Source organism: Corvus hawaiiensis, chromosome 3 (assembly GCF_020740725.1).
Source record: "Corvus hawaiiensis isolate bCorHaw1 chromosome 3, bCorHaw1.pri.cur, whole genome shotgun sequence".
NCBI classification, from domain to species: Eukaryota; Metazoa; Chordata; class Aves; order Passeriformes; family Corvidae; genus Corvus; species Corvus hawaiiensis.
In genome coordinates, this window is record NC_063215.1 from 56,323,970 (window position 1) to 56,342,548 (window position 18,579).

General features: G+C 37.9%; 1 protein-coding gene across 3 annotated transcripts in view; it reads right to left on the reverse strand.

The window, feature by feature from the left end:
* Nucleotides 1-2,515: 2,515 nt before the first annotated feature.
* The window catches only part of ARHGAP18 (Rho GTPase activating protein 18), a 95,291-nt gene continuing 79,227 nt past the window's right edge, over nt 2,516-18,579 (reverse strand). For all 3 annotated transcript variants that reach the window (XM_048298303.1, XM_048298302.1, XM_048298304.1), the window contains exons 10-15: nt 16,826-16,908; nt 15,353-15,559; nt 14,420-14,566; nt 8,745-8,869; nt 7,536-7,597; nt 2,516-4,890 (exon numbers count right to left, since the gene is read on the reverse strand). In XM_048298303.1, coding sequence (XP_048154260.1) covers nt 4,799-4,890; nt 7,536-7,597; nt 8,745-8,869; nt 14,420-14,566; nt 15,353-15,559; nt 16,826-16,908 — 716 coding nt within the window. In that variant the 3' untranslated portion in view covers nt 2,516-4,798. The remainder of the gene's footprint in view (nt 4,891-7,535; nt 7,598-8,744; nt 8,870-14,419; nt 14,567-15,352; nt 15,560-16,825; nt 16,909-18,579) is intronic.

Consider the following 18,579-nt stretch of genomic DNA (forward strand, 5'->3'; position numbering starts at 1 on the left):
GCATTAGTTACTGGTTTTACCGTGCCATAGGGAGAAGGAAGGATCCTTTCAGTCACCCCAAAATGGACAGTCAAGGAGTAATAACACCTGCGGGGCTTTTGAGCCACCACCATTCCCATATGATTCATGAATGACAAGTTGTAATCCCACGATGGTTTAAAACCTGCAAGTGAAGACAGTCCTTTGATACCGCCCAGTTTTAGATCTGATTATGAAGGTAATTCCCAAGAGCCCGACAAGCAGAGTGAGGAGAGATACTTCTACCCACCTCCTCACCTGCACCAATGCCTTCAGCTGTGGGTACGGCTCAGGTGGAAAGGCGTTCAGTCCACAGGGAGGGTATGGGCATGAGTTGTACGAACCAGAAGCTGCAGAGAGGCTGCACCCCAAAAGCCAGCCCAGGAGAACAACTGCAGCTTCAGCAACAATCACACACATCATGTCAACAAAGAAGATTCAGAAAGCAGGTGGCAACACAAGCAAGTGCTTTCTCAAGCCTCCAAAGGCCTGATGCCAAATCCCACTGGCTGGCTGTGAGCTCCAAGCACAGCCTTCCTCCATGGCCAGAGCATGTGTATGGTTTCTCCCACACTTCTGTTCTGGTGCCTAAATGAAAGTGGAGCTTATGCTGTCATCTCCCCATTCAACCAAGGACTCCTACTACCTAGTTTTATGAAGCCCATAGAAGCTTAATTATTTTTTGACACATGCCTTCCCTCCCACTGCATTTGCCAAAAATTACTGAAGTCTGCCAACAGACTCAAAAGTAATTAGGGGAAGACACACACAAGGTAGCAAGATTACCCCAGATAAATTTCCTTTGGAAACCAGGCTAAAAATTACAGCATTGTATTTATTAAAAGAATCCCCTGAAGACATATTCGTGATTGCTATACTGCTGTTACTGGCAATATAGCAGATTTTTAAAGCAATTTTTGGAGGATCATATTTGGTTTCTATAAATCAGATTGATTTCACCCCTTCTAGCCACAAGCCAGCCATTTATGAACACTTCCCATCTGTTAAATGGGGATGATAGGTACTTACCTCCCTCAGATGTGGTCTGTGTGCAAACACAAACAGTGGTATGAATATCTTTAAAACATTGCTCTACATAAAAAATATTATTATAAATATTGCTGTAAGATTAGCACATACACATTTTATACTTTTTGAATGGCTGCAACCTTTTAAAGATAGAAGCACAACAAAGAACTAATCCTAAGATGCATTTAAGTGTGATGCTGAGGAAATCTCTTTAGCAATCTTTCGCCGAGTTAGCTTGCTGCTGCAATTTAACTCAATACTTAGGAAAAGTGTGTTTTATTGGACAGTTACATTGCTTTTAAGAATGTCTGACAAAGAAATAATGGGCTGGGAAAAGTTTCAAGCAGGCCTTTCTCAAATGTTTTTTTCTTTGCTGGCTGGCTCACTGCCAAAAAGTGCATCTCCTTATCCTTGAATTCATCTCAGTCATGCCACTGCTTAGTGAAAGGCCTGACAGAAATTCAGCCAATATTTCCAACACATCCAGACCCATTCATCTTCCTGCTCCCTACTGTCTTCTTGAAACCCCAGTGGAACGCTCACAGATGCTGCTTGTTGACGTGCAATGTGAGATAAACGTGCCTCACTGCAGCTCACACAGGGGCAGGCAGTTGGGATGAGACCTTTTCTCCCAGCACCCATGGATATCCAGGGATGGTGCACGTGCTTCACACAAAGTGGGGAAGAACAGGAGGCTATGGAAAATGAGTGCAAACTCTGCAGTCTTTGAAGAAGAACAGCCAGTGTGAGAAGGTGCATACCCCCCATACGAGCACTGTGGACCTTTCCCGTCCCTCCACCAATATACACCAGAGGATTTTTCAGCACAAAACCATCCTTAAATGCTCTACAACATCCAGGCAGTGGTAAGAGGGACCATCACCTTCTTCCCCATGCCTCCTTCTCCCCAGACCCTGCTGTTCTGCCTGCACAGGGTTGCACACTTAGCGTTGCAAATCATTAATCTGTCAGCTGCGTGAAAGAACCCTTGCATACATGTTTCCCAAGTCATCACTCAAACAATGGTGGCCTGCCAAATTACCCCAAATAATCAACTAATGCAGCATTGTCTTTTTAATTATAAAAGATTCTTATCAGCTTACCTGAATTCGTTTTGGACTTCCCACTTGTGCCCTAATTTAATTACTTAATTATGAGGAATTAAGAGCCAGTATTTTCAATCAGCGCTGAGAAGTCTCCTGTTCCTTTGCATGTACCCAGTAATTCCTATATTACAGATTTAGCAAAGGTGTATTGCAACTGCAACAAAGTTCTAAACTTCTAGCCAGTTATTTCCTTTTCCAGCAGGCATTCATTTTGCAAGACTAACTTATCAATGTCTCTTGTCATACACAAAACTACAAGCTCTCTACAAAGATGTAAAACGTGAAATTTTGAAATAATCATAGCTTAGTGTCATTAGGGTATATTTTATGCACAAACATAAGAATTCGAATGAGAAAAGAAGTCAGAAAAAACAACATTTAATTATAAAAGAACATTTTTAAATTAAAAAAAAAATAATGGCACTAAACCAAAAACAAAGTTATTTAAGAGATCATAACCACAGGTTGGTTGCAATTTTATACCAAAACTGTTAGGAACAGCTGTTCCTATCATCTGCATTTTGCTCCTGATTAAAATAACACCTAGAGTTCCAGTAACAAGTAATCTTTTACAGAACTATAACGTATTATGAAAACACACATCATTTTTGTATTACATGTCAAAAAAAACCCCCTTATATTTATTACATTAGGTTCACAAATGTTTACCTAAGCATTATACTGTTTTACTACTCTATTCCTTACATTTGAAGAACAGGGAGTGTGGTTTGTTCTACAGACAAAAGTGATTTGTCTTACAGGATTTGCCCGCAGTGGCACAGTGCTATACCACATGGGGATACCCAGCTAGATGGAGCATCGAGGGCAGTACAGTCACATTAGAAAAATTTCCTCCTTTACTCATCCTGCTTTTCAGAACCATCTAGTGCAGTGCTTCCTCTTCATATGAAGACAACCTTCGACTTTAAGAAACAATAAATACACATGGCCCCAAAATTGTTCATATGCTGTGGATAACTAATCAGCAGCTGTCTAATTTTTCTATGACTTTTCAGGGTTCTATTTCACTGCTTGTATATAAAAGGGAGTGTTCCAGTGGTTACTTTGTCGACACAGTCAGGGCCCATATCCAAAGCTCAGCAGAAAGGTCCTTTATTCCTTTAATCAGCTTTGATCACTTAAAAAAAACCTCATTCAGTCCTTGATTGTATGTATAATATTCCCTGTGAGGTCAATATAATTCTTTGTGTGCATTGAAAGAAAGTATTTCATTCCAAGAATACAATTTCACAGTAGTTACTTCAGGTAGTCAGCACGCAGGTGTAAGCACTTGAGCACAGCTGAGCTAGTTTACAAATAAATTGTAAAGTGGTACACAAGCTAGGGAGCCCAAAGTGTTGCTGTGGGACTGGAACTCTGGAGCCCCAGGCCACAGGTCTTTGTGTTGCAACAAGCCTCATCAGTCTATAATTCATTATCAGTGAATTCCACAGGGAGCTTTCAGTCCTTCCCTGCAAAGGGACGGATTTGCAATAGTTCTCTGTTGGACTATTAATTTTTGAAGTGGTTTAGAGGGAAATCAGAACTTGATTTCTAGCCTCGTCCAGGATAGACCAAGATACAAAGCTGATGGTAGGTAATATCCACAGTAGACCCTTACACTGGTTTTGAGTCAAAGGTTTAGTGGTTTGCTACCTATGAAATTTAGACTACAGTTTCCTTCCACGGTTATTTTATTTTTCCTGAAAGTTTTTATTGTGTGCTAGTAATTGTAAAGTTTTGGCAGTTCACAAAACTCAATATATCAGATGTCCAAAAAACTTGAAATCAGTGTATGTAACATGTCTGCATATCACTACTGAAAAACCTAAAAGGTTTTTCTAGTGCATGACAATATGCCAGAAACGACAATGCCAAGAGTAGTGAGCTTTAAAAAGACTCACCTTGTCACGTGATCCTTTCTTTGCTTTTTCTTTCCTTTTTTTTTTTTAATAATCTCAAGAGTACAATCAACTGGAGTAAGAAAAAAAAATACTTAAAAGATCTAGCAAAAAAGCTGCATAGAAAGCATTTTCACAGTTGCTTTTAAATAGTTTTCATCAAACTTTAAATTAGGACTTCCAAAGACAAAATACATTGCATTGCAGTTTTTTCCTGTGAAATTCACACTTATTTGGGAAATTCATATGACTGGTTTAGGTATTTTTAGTACTGTACCATTCAGAAGTGGTGATCGGGATTTGGTTCTCTATTGTAGTAGCATTGAAAAGATCTATATGAACACAAAAAGGTAACAAACAGATTGTAGATCTCTAATATAAAGAGGTTAAACACCTGTTTGAAAAATAAATTCTTCTTAAACAAGACCTACCAGACGGGAGGTCGATTAGTGCCATTAAAACATTTAAGGTACTTATATATAAAATACATAAGGTACTTATGCTCGTTTCAAACATGAGTGGGAAAACTGCGCTGTCTCCAAAATTTTGCCGCAAGTAAAACTGAAAGTTTACTGGTTATAACTGTTGGATCACCATCACCTTTTTTTTTTTTTTTTTTTAAACTGGATAAAGTTCTGTTAACATACATAATGGTTGAATGTTGAAAGGACACACTATCCCTTTGAAACATTCAGCCTTACAACATAAGTCCACAGGTTGGAGGTTTTGCCATTAGTTGTGAGTTTAGCTCTGCTTAGGTTTTATAACCCACTCAGCATTTGGGTTGAGCTGGTATAGGTCCTTCATGTAGGTATCATCATCAAGGCAACGTTCTCCTAGGAACAGAAAAGACATGTGGTTACACCAATAACAAAAGAGAAAGGAAACAACTTTCAAAGTTCCTGTTACCGTTTTACTCCATTTACATTTTCAAGGTCTCTGTGTGGTGTTTAACAAAGGACAACGCACAGAAAAGTTGGAGGTGCTCTTACCCTTCCCATCTGCTTTAGGGAGGAAGGGGACAAGAGGAAGAAGGAAGAAGAGGAGGGGCTGTTCTACCTCTAGGTAGCCCCTTCATTCTAGGTCAGATTCTTCACACAGACCACGCAGATGGGAGTTCGCCTCTGCAGGAGTTTAGTAAAAAAGGAGCAATGTCCTGGTCTTCTCATGATTATATCCAAAAACGATGTCCACATTTGCATATTAATTAAAATTTCAAGTTATTTCCCCCTTTTTAAATGCTAAGTTTGTGCAAGGTTTTTCCTTGCTAAGAACCTGTTACTCCTTATCCTGCTCCTCTTAAGTCAGCTGTTCTGCACTTGTAATAGTTGCTGTCTTAGGAGGAGAAAGTAGTAAGTACACCATTCTTGGTACACTACAGGCAATTAATTTATGTCTAGTAGCTATGATGAGAATAGCATATGCTGATCTATCAAGATCTGCACATTCTTCCCACTCCCCTGCAGGCAAAGCATTATCTCATGCATTTGCAGCTCTACATCACAGCCCCTCTTCTACTCCGCTGTGCAAGTGGATGGGGTGGATGGCTCGTGCCAGACAGATGCTTTCAGTACTTGCACTCCTGACACGGGAGGCAAGCACAGGTGGAATGCTGCAGCTGAGTTTTTCTGACAGCTCTTTGAACTCCCTGCACAGAGCAGGCAAGAAGGCAACACTCTGTGCTCAAGCAGGAGCAGTCTCCATCTGCTCTCTCTAGAATTTTAGTCCTAGAGATTTTAATCCTCTGTGGCCAGAACTGCCCATGTTGCTGAACCCCTCTCCTCCATACAGTGCAGCGTGTTCAGGCAGTGAGAGCATGGGGACAGTGCTTTGCAATGTCCCTATCCAGCCAGTCCTGGTGACAAAGCAGGGGCAGAAGTCCCATTCAGTGCCCTGAAGTCCCACAGTGTATTGACTACTCAAGAAATGTCTGGAGACATTCAGCAGCTACACCTGCTAGGGGACAGGATCACAACATAGTGCTTGTTACAATTACGAGCATAAGTGTAAGGATATGAGTCTTCTATCATGAGCCCCTCAAGTCTTCTTGTTTTGGGCTCCCTCTACATGACTCAAGCCCATCAGGCAGAGAGACAGATGGCAAAGGTCAGGCTATCTGGTTTACTTAAAACTCTGCATCAGGTTAAAGGCAGGGAGCTTCTCTTACCTTAACTGAGAGTATTAATAAGGACTAGTAAGGACTGATTAAAGTTGAAACTCTCTGGAAGTAAATCATTCTGACAGAGAAAACACCTAAGCTTTCTAACTTACATCATAACAAAACAAAACAAATCTGCAACTACCCGTGCACTTTCTCCAAGGGAAATGCAAATTCTGTCACATGCTTAAAGTAATAGTAGGTTGTTCCAGTTTCACTGGAATTCTGTTACAAAACAATTTTTCCTGCATGATTACACCTCTGTAGACTAAACAAGATATTCCTCTCCTTTAAAAAAGTCTTACATCTGGAATTGCAACCTGCCTTAACAGACATAGGAAATGTATGTACATATTAGATATGCAAGAGAACATATAATACATTCATCTGGCATCCAGCTATCTTGGTAACTTCTATTTTTTTTTTGCCATCAGATTTAGTAAAAGTACTAAAACATATCTGTTGCAGAAAACATAGGGAAATGCTATTTTTAATTAAGTCATTTGGTTTAGACACACATACAAAAAGATTTATTTATAATAGTCATTAGGTAAAAAAAATGGTAGAACTAGCAATTTACATACGGAATCTAAACTTGCAGAGGACAGAAGTACTGCATTTAATTTTATAACTATAAATAAGTTTAACAGGTCACAGTTAAGAAAAAAATAAATGTAAGTCCAATCTACAACTGCTTTCTAGTTCTCTTTTTGTTTTCCTGAGCATTTGAAAAATACTGTGATTAGAAACTGATTCCTAATGCAAAAATACTCTTGCATTCATGAAAGAAAATTTTAGAACTGTGTTCAAAATTATCCTTGGCATTAGCTTTGTTGAGCTGCTATTATTTCCTTTAATTAAAAGGGTCTGGAATAGGCAGAGCAGGAAAGACTAACTGTTGGAAAATTTTATCGCACGGTCATTTTCTGGCTGAGCATTTTCTTCCCCCCAAAGGAACCTGCAATTGACACTCAAATGCAGAACATGAAGGACTGTAAGCTCACTTGTTATGCCTCAGTACAAAGAGATAAGTAAGATTAACTTCAAGCACCTTTGTATCCAAACTTTCCGTGCTTATTCACTGTACATACGTATCAGGAACATCTGTTACAGCTGCCAACTTCCTCTGGGACAGATAATAAGATACTACTAATGTAATAATCACACCAACATCTCTGCTGCCTTCTCCACAAGGTTAACTGTCTGCCTTAGTGTCAGGGAGAACTAGGAACATGAATAAAAATGCAACCACAGTGAAACCCATGGACAGTGTGCCAAGGAATCCTATTCTAGCAAAAGAAGTTGTTCAGAAGCCATTCTTACCGATATTTCCTCCTATTTCATAAAGAAAGACCTCTTCTTTCTTGAGTGTTTGGACATTTCCACTGTAGGGAACAGAACACAATGAATGATGGTATTACGAAGGAGCTTGTGGATCAGTCACCTAGACATGTCTGGGAGAAGTTATGCTAATTAAGATCAGAACTGAACCCATCACAAATCCTTTGTGTGTATGCTTGCTGGTACAGTCAGTGAACAAGAATACCCTTGCATGCTAGTGCAAATGAACAGTCCTGCACATGAGCAATACACTACAGAAAAGGTAAAATAAGAAACATGTGAGGAAACTGCAGGTTTTAGAAAAGAATTTCATTGTTATTAGCAAGTAGCTTGATATTTACCCTCTGATTTTTCTTTTACTGCTGCTGAAAAAGTAAGTATTTCCCTCAAATATTCCATATTTCAGAAAAAGCATTATGGTTGGGTGGTAGAAACCACATTCTTACTGGATTTAATTGTACTGCAACTAAAAGAAGTAAAAAATAGTGGAAGAATGAAGTCCCTATATTACAAAGGGATTCTATTATTCTCACTGCTTAATTGTGATAATGTATGCTAAAGCCCAGCCAGAAAATAACTTTCTGACAATAGTGTAAACCTCTAAAAACAGCATTTAGAAAAAAGCATCTTCTTAATGTCAACTAATATACCATATTATTGCTTTAGCTGAATAGTTATATATGATGAACAGGTGTGTTAATTTTATTTTTTTTTTCAAAGGATTGATTAAAATTTCTCCCTTTCTGAATGGATTTGAGTAATTAAAATATTGCTTTCCCTTAAAATCATTTCATGTGCATGACATTTGCACATCATTATATTCCAATGCCTATTAGGCTGCTATATATAAAAGCATTATTTTAAACAAGATTTTCTTTCTTCTTTCCTCATTCCTCTGTTTTCTTGGAGTTCCCTTCTGACCTGTCCCCAGAAAATGACAAAACTGTTCCTGACCCATCAGATTAAATAGCAATTAATTTTTTACTAACAGCACTCATGTATTCCTGAAGGCTTCCTGAGCTTCAATGACATTTAAAAGCATTAATTCCTCAAGTGAGTATTTTGATGGCTAAATTCAGCCCAAAAGTTCATGAACTGACCTGAATTTTGAGTATTTTAAAAATTTTCTTGATATAATAAATAAAGAGACACTTCTCCCGACATGATAACAAAACAAAGACATGTTTATACCTTTTCTGGCTGAGAAACCTGGCTACTATATCACTGGCTTTCAGTTCTTCTGTCAGCTGTATTGCCATGGAAACTTTGGAAAGATGAGGCGCTTGCACCCGTATCACTCCCTGAGGAACATCAGTCTGCAAAGCAATAAGAGTGTTGGAACAAAGCTGCTAGCAGCTGGCTTTGATGAGCTTCTCAAAATACAGTATGGAATAAGTAAGTAAGTACAGTGCTCTGTACTTCACTATCTACTACACTTTACTACAAACACATGGTAACTACACAGCAGTTCAGTTAATTACATCCAACCTTCAAAGCTCTTTATAACAACAGGGAGAACTTCAGAACAAAAGAACAGTAGTGTTTAATTATTTTTCAAAGATGTTAAGAATAAAAATAACAAATATGCTATATTAAGAACACGCTTTGGTATTATGAGAAGCATGTGACACTGATATGGAAGAGTCTTGCTACAGGCGTGAAAACCAGGCAATGCCCCTGCACCAACCCTCCACTAAAACTTCTGGAAGAAACCTGTCCAGTTTCATTGAATCTGAACTTCCTGCCAAAAAAAAAAAAAAAAAGAAAACACAAAGTACTCATAGATCATTCTACTTTAAAGGATTCTTCTTTCCTCTTTGTAAATTTCACTTTCTTAAAAGCAGATATTCGCTACTCCAGGTTTTTCTCCCTATTTCTTGTCCAGAATATATTCAGCTAGCCAACCTGCAGGTCTGACTATGTAATGGATTTGTATTTTATTTCAACCCACAAGTCCTTGATGATGAATATTAATCATATTAGCTACAGAATAGGAGGGCTCCAAGAACAGCTTTTCTGTCCAACTTGCAGGTACATGACATTTGAAGTTACAAAGGCATAATTTATTTGTGAATAAGGTCCTAATTTCTGTTCCTGGAGATTTTTCTATTCCTATTGCATTATCCTTTACGCAAATGTACTCATTTTGATAGGAAAGTAAGAGTCTCTGTACTCAAGGTTGATTATGACAGTTCATTCTCTTCTTTCCCACCCCACATCCCTCCATTTAGCCAATTGCAAGGCTGAATATTTTTTCTTCCACAATCAATGAATAAATCTGGGCACCTGTGAATCTAGAACAGCTTCTCTGAAACCATCAGAGTTAAATGAGTATAGAACAAGTACAAACATGAGCAGAATCAGAAGAACAGCTTCCTGAGAAAGCTGAAGGCTCATTACTGTACAAATGATGAGTTACGGTGAGCAATTTTAACCAAACAATCCTTTTGCGTCCAGTCTTATTATTTATTGATTTAAAAATACTGGACATCATAACTACTTCTGTCCAAAGCAGTAAGAACCGTCATATTGAGAATTTGCTATGTAGCAATTGTGAAATCAAAGATTTGTAAGTTTGCAAGAGATCTCTATGAGATTTTCCCTAGATTTATCTCTAAATTTGTCAGATCTGTTCTTTACGGCCTCCACCTACGGAAGCAGTGTCTGTAGCCATCTGCTAGGTAGTAAATCCTACTTAAAAATTTTTGCCTCTTTCCAAACTTTTGGGATCCTGGCAAAAAGAAATGAATTTTTACGGATGAAATGATTATTTATAGATGTCCCTAACTGGTCTTCCATCAAATTCAGCATGGTAAATTTAAACTAGCTTTCATTTTTGTATACAGTTCTTTATTATTTTGTCTCAGTTGATTTTAGCAGAGTTTCTCCAACTTTCAGCTGAATAACTTTTTTTTTTTTGCTACACAGCAGGCATATGATAAATTATTTAAAAAGCAGTCTGCTTTGAGTATCTGAGAGAAAGAACAAGAAATGTCCACAGAGCTGTAACATTACGGTCACAGATCAAACAGAATAATTACTTTGTTTATTCACTGAGAATCATTATTAGCTCAGCTAATTAATGCATTTTGCCACTTTTACCACCTGCATTTCCGGGAGAAATCATGCTCAGCTGCACAATATGTTCATGCTCCCAAACTACAGAGAGAACAGAACCTGAGCATCCCCTAGCCCATACACCGTGCAAGTTGGTGGGAAAGAAAATGTGGCCTAAAGCCTCTAAGAGCTGAATGACAGAAGGACCAATGCTGACATTATCTGCACGACACCCAAAACACCCAAATTAGGGGCTCCATATCACAACATATTAAGCCATGAACCTATGAGAGAATTGACAACGCACTGAAGGGTGGGTCACCTACACTACTCAGCTTGTGAGTTCCCTCTCCTGCCTCACAGGCCCTCTCAGGTCAGATTTAAAGCACTGCAACCCCTGGCTGAATTAGGTACTTGCACTCTTAAAAAAACTGAAGACAGTATATCCTTACTTGATGGAAAATACACTGGCCTACAACATTTAGTCTGCAGCAGGCACAGCAGTCACCTGTGAGGTACTAATCTTCTTTCAAACCCTTCCTTTTCAGAGAGACTTGCATCTACGTATCACAAAGAAGAGCAGCTGCCTGGCTATAGGATCTGGGGTGGGTCTCTCCCAGTTTCTTCTATTCCATTTTTCATGACACACTTAAATATTTTTCACTCTAGGTGCAGAGAGAAATGTAAGTGACTATGCAATATTTTCACTAATGATGGAATATTATATATACTTATTAAAGGTACAAAACATACCAAGCAGGTATGGGGCATGAACATTATGAAGAACAAAATTGATTTTCGAAAGGTTCTTGTTACATGGAAGGCAAAATCTGAAAGAAATGCAAAGCAGTTGTTCCCTTTGGGCTGCAAAATACTGCGCCTAGTTTGGGACAAAAAACTGGAAAACCAGACACAGAGAAATGATTTAGCAGGTAGCAATTTTTTTTAGTAAGTAATCTGGCACTGCAGTGAGTGAGAGATTCAGCAGGAGTCAGAAAGGTTATTCTGTGTAAATTCAAACAGATCATACAAACAGAAGGGCCATGGGATACAATGGTTTTTCTAACCTGCAGTAGCTCAGCCCAGTGCACTGCGTTGTGCCGATCACGCGACTGCTCCCTTTTTTGGAACAATTGCACCATACAGAGGAGTACAATGACAGATGGTATACATCTGGCTAAAGGCAGTAGGTAAATTTCCAGTCCTGAGGGCATCTTTCTTTGCCTGTCTAGAGCATTATTCAGCCCAACACCAACATAAAGACTTAATCCCTAACACTGACTTGGGGCCATAGGTATGCCAAAAAGCAATTAACCCTCAAAAGCCCTCTAATATTAACCACTCTCAGCACTGTACAGAGGTCTCACCTGAAGTTTGCAGTAAATGCTTTTTAACCTCTGTCTCAAAAGGGTAAATGTGATTGATAGTGAGGCTTCATCAGAGCTAAGATGAAATTTTATCCAAATGAGCTACTTTAAGAATGCAGATAGGGAGTTATTTCTGGAGAGTATGGAAGTGACTCAGGCTCTGTCCATCTATGTTTAATCATGCGGGGTGCCACAGCAAGTGTTAGAAAATAGAAAATTTTCCTTAGCTTTTAATTCAGCATCCCACAAGATAATTAGGTATCCAAAGTTTCAAACAGGTTTCATGAGAGTGGGAATTCACCACAAGTCTGGGTGCCTCACCTGCCATCTAATAGTGAAATGCAGTTCAGCAACTGCACAGGAAAAGTCACCTCATTTTTAAATTAAAGCAGTATAAATTGAAAATTGGAGAGAAAAAAATCCCAAAACAATAAATTTTCCTGAAAGAATGAGACTTTTTTTACTTGAAAAATGTATAAAATTGTCATTCACAATGAAGCCTTATCAATTTGTGAATATGAGTTTAAGAGTAATATGTTCTCAATCACCCAAAATTACTGAATGCTTGAAATAAGCATAAAGGATTTATAAAAAATGGTACCATTTAATTTTGACGAAAATCTGCACAAAATTCTAGGGCTTAAAGAAAATTATTGAATAGTAACTTTACATTTACATTCGAGTAAGAATATTACATGAGGCTTCACTTCTAGCTCCCTGGTGGATTAGAAAGGCATAATTTACTCTAAAAGACCTCAGCCCTAATTCCCCAGTGGATTAAAAAGACATATCTTTGCACTGAGTTATAAAAAAAATCCAATATCTGAACTTGAAACAGCATTTACTTCTTTCAGTGTATTTGCTGTTATTTCTGTGTTGAACACAGGATGGCAGCATTAAGTGTCATCTCATCATAACTCAATTGAATTCAAAGAATTCTTTTTTTATTAGACCAAGAAAAACAAATTAAGGTGTTTAATTAGCTTTATTTTAAAATCATATGTAAGTCATTCTGTGTCAAGATTCCTTCATATACATAGATACGAATGTAAGGCCTGGGGAATTAATTAATTTTGGACACTAAGATATATGTCAAATACTGCATAGAAAATGAGGTAGGAACACTGAAATACAAGTCTCCAGCAGATTCTGGATATAGAGCATATTCATTTGGCACATTCTATTTGTTTTGGCTTAAAAGCTTTAAAAATGCCTTTCTAAAAATATGACAACCCTTTTTTTGGTAACAGTCTGGCATACACACACTTGATAAGAAAACCAGACTGCTCAAAACACTGCATTTCTACCAGCGACCACAAGATGACTCTACCTCACCAGAATCTTCACTGACTCCAACCCACAAGGGGGTATTTTCATACCACCCAAACTCGAGATTCTCATACCACCCAAATCTGATACGTTTTCATTATGGTATCAGAATACACTTATTTGGTATTACCTGTTCGTGTGTTTAAACTAGCTTTGGAATAATGCACTGAAAGTGCTTTAAAGTACTATATTGTATAGGCTAAAAAGTCTCAAAAAATTGTAATTATAAAAATTATAAACAATTTCAACATTCACAAAATGCATTTTTAAAGTTTTGATGTCAGTGGGAACAGCTCAACTAAAATCTTTCTGAACTACAGGAAAAATTAACACTATAATTGCCACAGGATTTTTGTACTTCAAAGAATGTGTGAAGAGTGTTACACTGAAACATGCCTTGACATCACTGATGGGTCTGGCAGAAGTCAATTACCTAAAGGAGAGATACTGAACTGTGGATTATATACACTGGGGTAAGCTGGCAGTAGCCACTTGGACAACAGCTACATAAGAAGCAGTTTATCAGTTTTTCACGTTTGTTTCATCCTTTGGGGTTTCTCGGGTTGGGCAGGTTGTGCATGTTCTAGTTAAAGACTGGGATAAGGAGTTCAGTGGTTTTGGAACTCCTGTAGATGGAAGAAGAATGAAATGCTAGATTTGTTTCTAAACACTTTTAAATATGAAGTAGTGAAATCTAGATATTTAGTTTTTAAGTAAACACAAGGTCTGCCGTGACTTCCACTGGGCAACAACACATCCAAACGTGGGTTCAGTAATACTGAGTCTTGTCACAACATTTGCTCTCTCCACAGATACTGACCTAATGTATATTTATTTCAAATGCCCAGGTTGAAACAACCTGTGGGCTGTCATTTTTCAGAATAGAAATATTCCGAAAAATCTGTGAAAACAAACAAAGAACCAGTACAATCCTCTAAATGTGTCATGCCGGTAACCCATAAACTGTGAAATCCACATTAAATTGCTATCTATTGAAATTCTCAGTTAAGTAAGTAAGTAAATAAATAAATAAATATCCCCCCTGCTATACCCACTTTTTCACTAAAAATTATGCTCCTATTAATAAAGCATTTCAGATGTATGTTTCCTTACATCATTAGGAGTCTTCTCCTGTTTCTCATGCTTTTCTCGGTCATACGCCATCTTTTTCAGAAGTTTCTTCATAGCTTTGTCCTTTTTCTCCTTCTTCTGGTTTTCAGTGTTTTGTTTTCTCACTTGGTTAACAATAAACTTCGGAATCTAGATAAATATAGAGTAAGCACGAATAACTACATAATTTTCTTACCAAAACTTTGTAAATGGCCAGGTTATCAGGTAGAACTCAAAAATAGTATTTCTTCCCAGTAATAACTAAAGATTCAAATAATATAAAACTGTGAAACAATTTTAAAACCACTCCATTTGTAATACAATATTCCATTCAGTAAGCTCTCAGGGGAAGAGAAGTGGAATCATTCAGCGTTTTTACTCTTCTCAGCCAAAAAAATTCACTTGACACTGAGTGTGTAAAATGGTGATAATTACTTCTCCTCCCATGCAGCAAAGGTCAAAATTGTTTCAAGCTGCTGACAGACAACAAACCTCCAACTTGTCCAGTTTGTCTAAGCTAGAGCTTTGCTTAAGACCATGACACAATTTCATGTTTTATCAAAACATGTTTAATATACTACTAAGTTTGGCCCAAAAGCGCAGTGAGTTCAAACACTGTGTTTCCTCCTAATATCTCTAAGCCAAAAAGAATTGCCCATAGCAATGTATACTGATAGACCAAACACAAATAACCCCAAGGACTTATTTTTGAGTTCACGTGTAGTACATACAATATTAAAACTCTGACCACCACAGCTTAACATCAGACGCAATATTTTTGTTTTGCTCCTGTAAGAGTTACCTATGAGCAAGAACCCAGCTGGATTGGTCTGATCCTTCTCTAAATCATGAACGTGGCTTCACATGACTTCTCTATTCCGACACCTTGTTGTGAAATTTTTCATCCTCTCCCCCCCCCTTTAAAAACACACTTACTGTCCAGAGAAGTTTTTGGTACTGAATCATAAAGCGCATGACATTTGCTGTCCCAGCTGCCATAACAAACTCGCTTTGTTCAATAGTCTTTGAGCCAAACCCATGAAACATGAAAAGGTTTGGGGCCATCACCATCGCAACATTCTTTAACGTCATCTTATTTTTGTCTCGGTGATCAATTACCCTTTGGAGGAATTCAAGCAGTACCTGAAATAAGAGCAGAACATACAGCTCAACTCTGCATGTGAAAAGTGAAGCATGTGCAGAGTTGAAAATGATCATATGAGTGAAACATGATGTTGTATATTTTTTGGAAAAAGCTCTTAATTCCTAATAAAACCACATAAAAAGCAATCAATAATAGAAGTGTGAATACATCTATTCACAGAATAGTAATGCAAGTTTTTTTTCCTTCAAGTAATGAAGTAAAACAATCTTGTTGGTTTTTTGGTTATATTTTCAAAAGCATTCACGTGACTTTGAGGCCCTGCACAGAAAGATTTTTTTCAAAACCTTTGTTATGCAGGTGTATAAGTAGCATCCCACAGATGCTTGTGAGGACATTACTGTTGGCATTTGTTAAATTGAAAGAGAACACAATGGTGCCAGCTGTCATGGTTATGGGAACATGGAGTGGCTAATTCTGTAAGGTAAGCAATTCACAAGTAAAACGCTGCATGGCGAATGACAGGTAGCCAGTTAGAAACCAGCAATTTTCAATTAATTCAGTTCCAGGTATTTACAGCTCAACTAAGGAGCCTTCTTGACTGCCTCCACACAATAAACGAACTCAAAAACAAAGCCTTGTTTGAACAATAAGACCTAGTAGGATTTTTGGCCTGTAATAGATGATGTTCTGCATCCTACACAAATCCTGCATTCATTCTTGATTGTAACAGTTTTAACAGTAAGCATATTCTGAAAAAAACATTAATAGCTTTGCTACAAGAGGACAAGCACAAATTGGAAGGATCCATGTAACACGTTACAAATAGCAACAGGAAGTATAAATTTCTAGTTTATTGGGAGTAGAAACAAACAGCACAGAGAAAAGTGAGGAATAAAAATGAAGAGCTAAACCCACTTCATAAAAGGAAACTCATATCCATTGTATTCTAACACTATTTACTTTTTGCACTGGAAATAATGGCTGCTGCTGCAAAAAAAGGGAGCAAAACTTCTAAGATAAAAGGTTTCTCACTGGGAGATTACTATTGCAATCTCCTGGAAAAATTTCAAGTCACATTCTTAAAAGTAATTTGGGAGGAATTAGTGCCCTAAGTTTCTTTTTTTCCTCTTCCAAAGTTATGTGAAATATGGGGGGAAAAAAAAAGAATCACTAGTTTCAGCATTAACTTTGAACTGAAAAAAAAAAGAAAGTTAAGAAAACAACAGCATTCATTACAGTGGATTCACAGAAACAGAAAATCACAGAAAATCCTTATTCAGGAAAATAGTATTAACAATTCTAACCTTCAGGGTGTCTCTGTTTGCTTCAGGTAGAAGGATAACCAAAAGATTCAAAGCTTGCAGTTGCTGTTTCCTTGTTGGGAGATCTGCCAGTAAAGCACAGGGACCTCAGTATTTTGAAATTGTTATTTGTACTCTTCAAAAAGCATGATTTCTAAGTTGAAACCTCTTGCAAAACACTGAATGCATACACATGGCTAATTATCATAGTATGACAAAGGACTGGCAGATCCTGGTTTTCTGATACTCATTTCCAAATGTTCTTTTAGGATTCAGTTGGTGTGTGACTCAGCAGTCTCCTGGCAATGTCTTCTAGATGCCTTGTGATTTCTTCTTTATTTTGCAATGCTACAAGAAGGAATAGCTAACGGTTCTTCCCTTCCTGAGCCTGTGCCCCAACATAAGAAAGGGTATATTCACCACTACTTTCACAGTTTCTCTGGTTGCCTTCACAGTTGCACGATCTCCCAAGTCACCCACACAGAATGAATACCACATGTCACTGAGTAAGGCAGGTCTCCAGCGACATAACCAACAGCAGCTGCAACAGCAAGCCAACAGGGATAAAACCAGGAGCAGAGAAGCTTAACAGGCATCTACAGCAGAGAGTGCTGTACCAAACGAGGCAAGCTATAATTAAAGTAACGTTGGTTCTGCCTTTTACCAATTGCTCAGAGGTGCATCATTCATCCAAGCCGCACCATGAGCGCATCCCTACACTCCTCCACGTCCTAGAAGAGCTCCTACATTCTGGCAGTGCAGAAAGCCCCAACTCTCTCACATTTGTCACTTCTGATAAACTTCCTCCTGGCATGCTTTAGAGGACATGCTCTGGCAAGTCTTCTCAGAAGGTTCCTAATGAAACAGGCCATACATAAAACAAGCAAGGAAGGAGGTACCTGCACAACATAGTTTTATCACACTATTTCAGAATTCAATAGGGCTGTTCTCATGCTGGGAATCCTGCTGAGATTCCAACTGAATTGCTATTTCAAATACATTTCATCCAAATCAACTCAGGAGACATCACCAAATAAAAATAAAACTTAACTGATGAAATAAAAAAAAAACCACCTTGATGACTACTTTCTACCATACTAAAAATTAAAGATGTGAACAAATGTGTGGCAAATTGCATAGCCATTTAAAACATCAAGTAGTGAGAGCAGTGTATCTACCTGCTTTAGAAAGACAGACATTAAAAGTAAGCCTTAAATTCAAAACACCGTATGTCACAACGTTCAAAAAGCTATGAGAATCAATCTTTTCCTAGGAAAGTAAGCAAAACTACAATTTCAAAACAATTAAAATCATTACTTAAATCAGGAGTTTCTGTCTGTTCACCTAAGTAACAACTGAATTTTAGTTGCTTACATTACTTAAATTAACAAATTAAATTGTTCAAATTATGTTGTTTAAATATTTAATTCTAACCCCACTACTTAGTCACAGTATAATAAAAAACATTGATTACTGTCACAGAGATGGTCCTTTTTCTCTACCACCTAATCTTACTACACGCAACCAACAAAACAGATAATTAAACAATGGGAGGCTATGAAGTGCTATGTCTGTTTGGAAGCAAATCCATTGGTTCAATATAGAAAGTGGTTTTGATCCTGCCACCTGAGTATTTCTGGGTCAGTAAAACCACGTAAGCCTTCAGACAGCTCAGGAGCACAAGCAGAAACCCTCCTGGCTCCGATCACTATCCAGTAAATGGAACAACCCTGTGGAGCTGTTTGCTGCCAGCACCA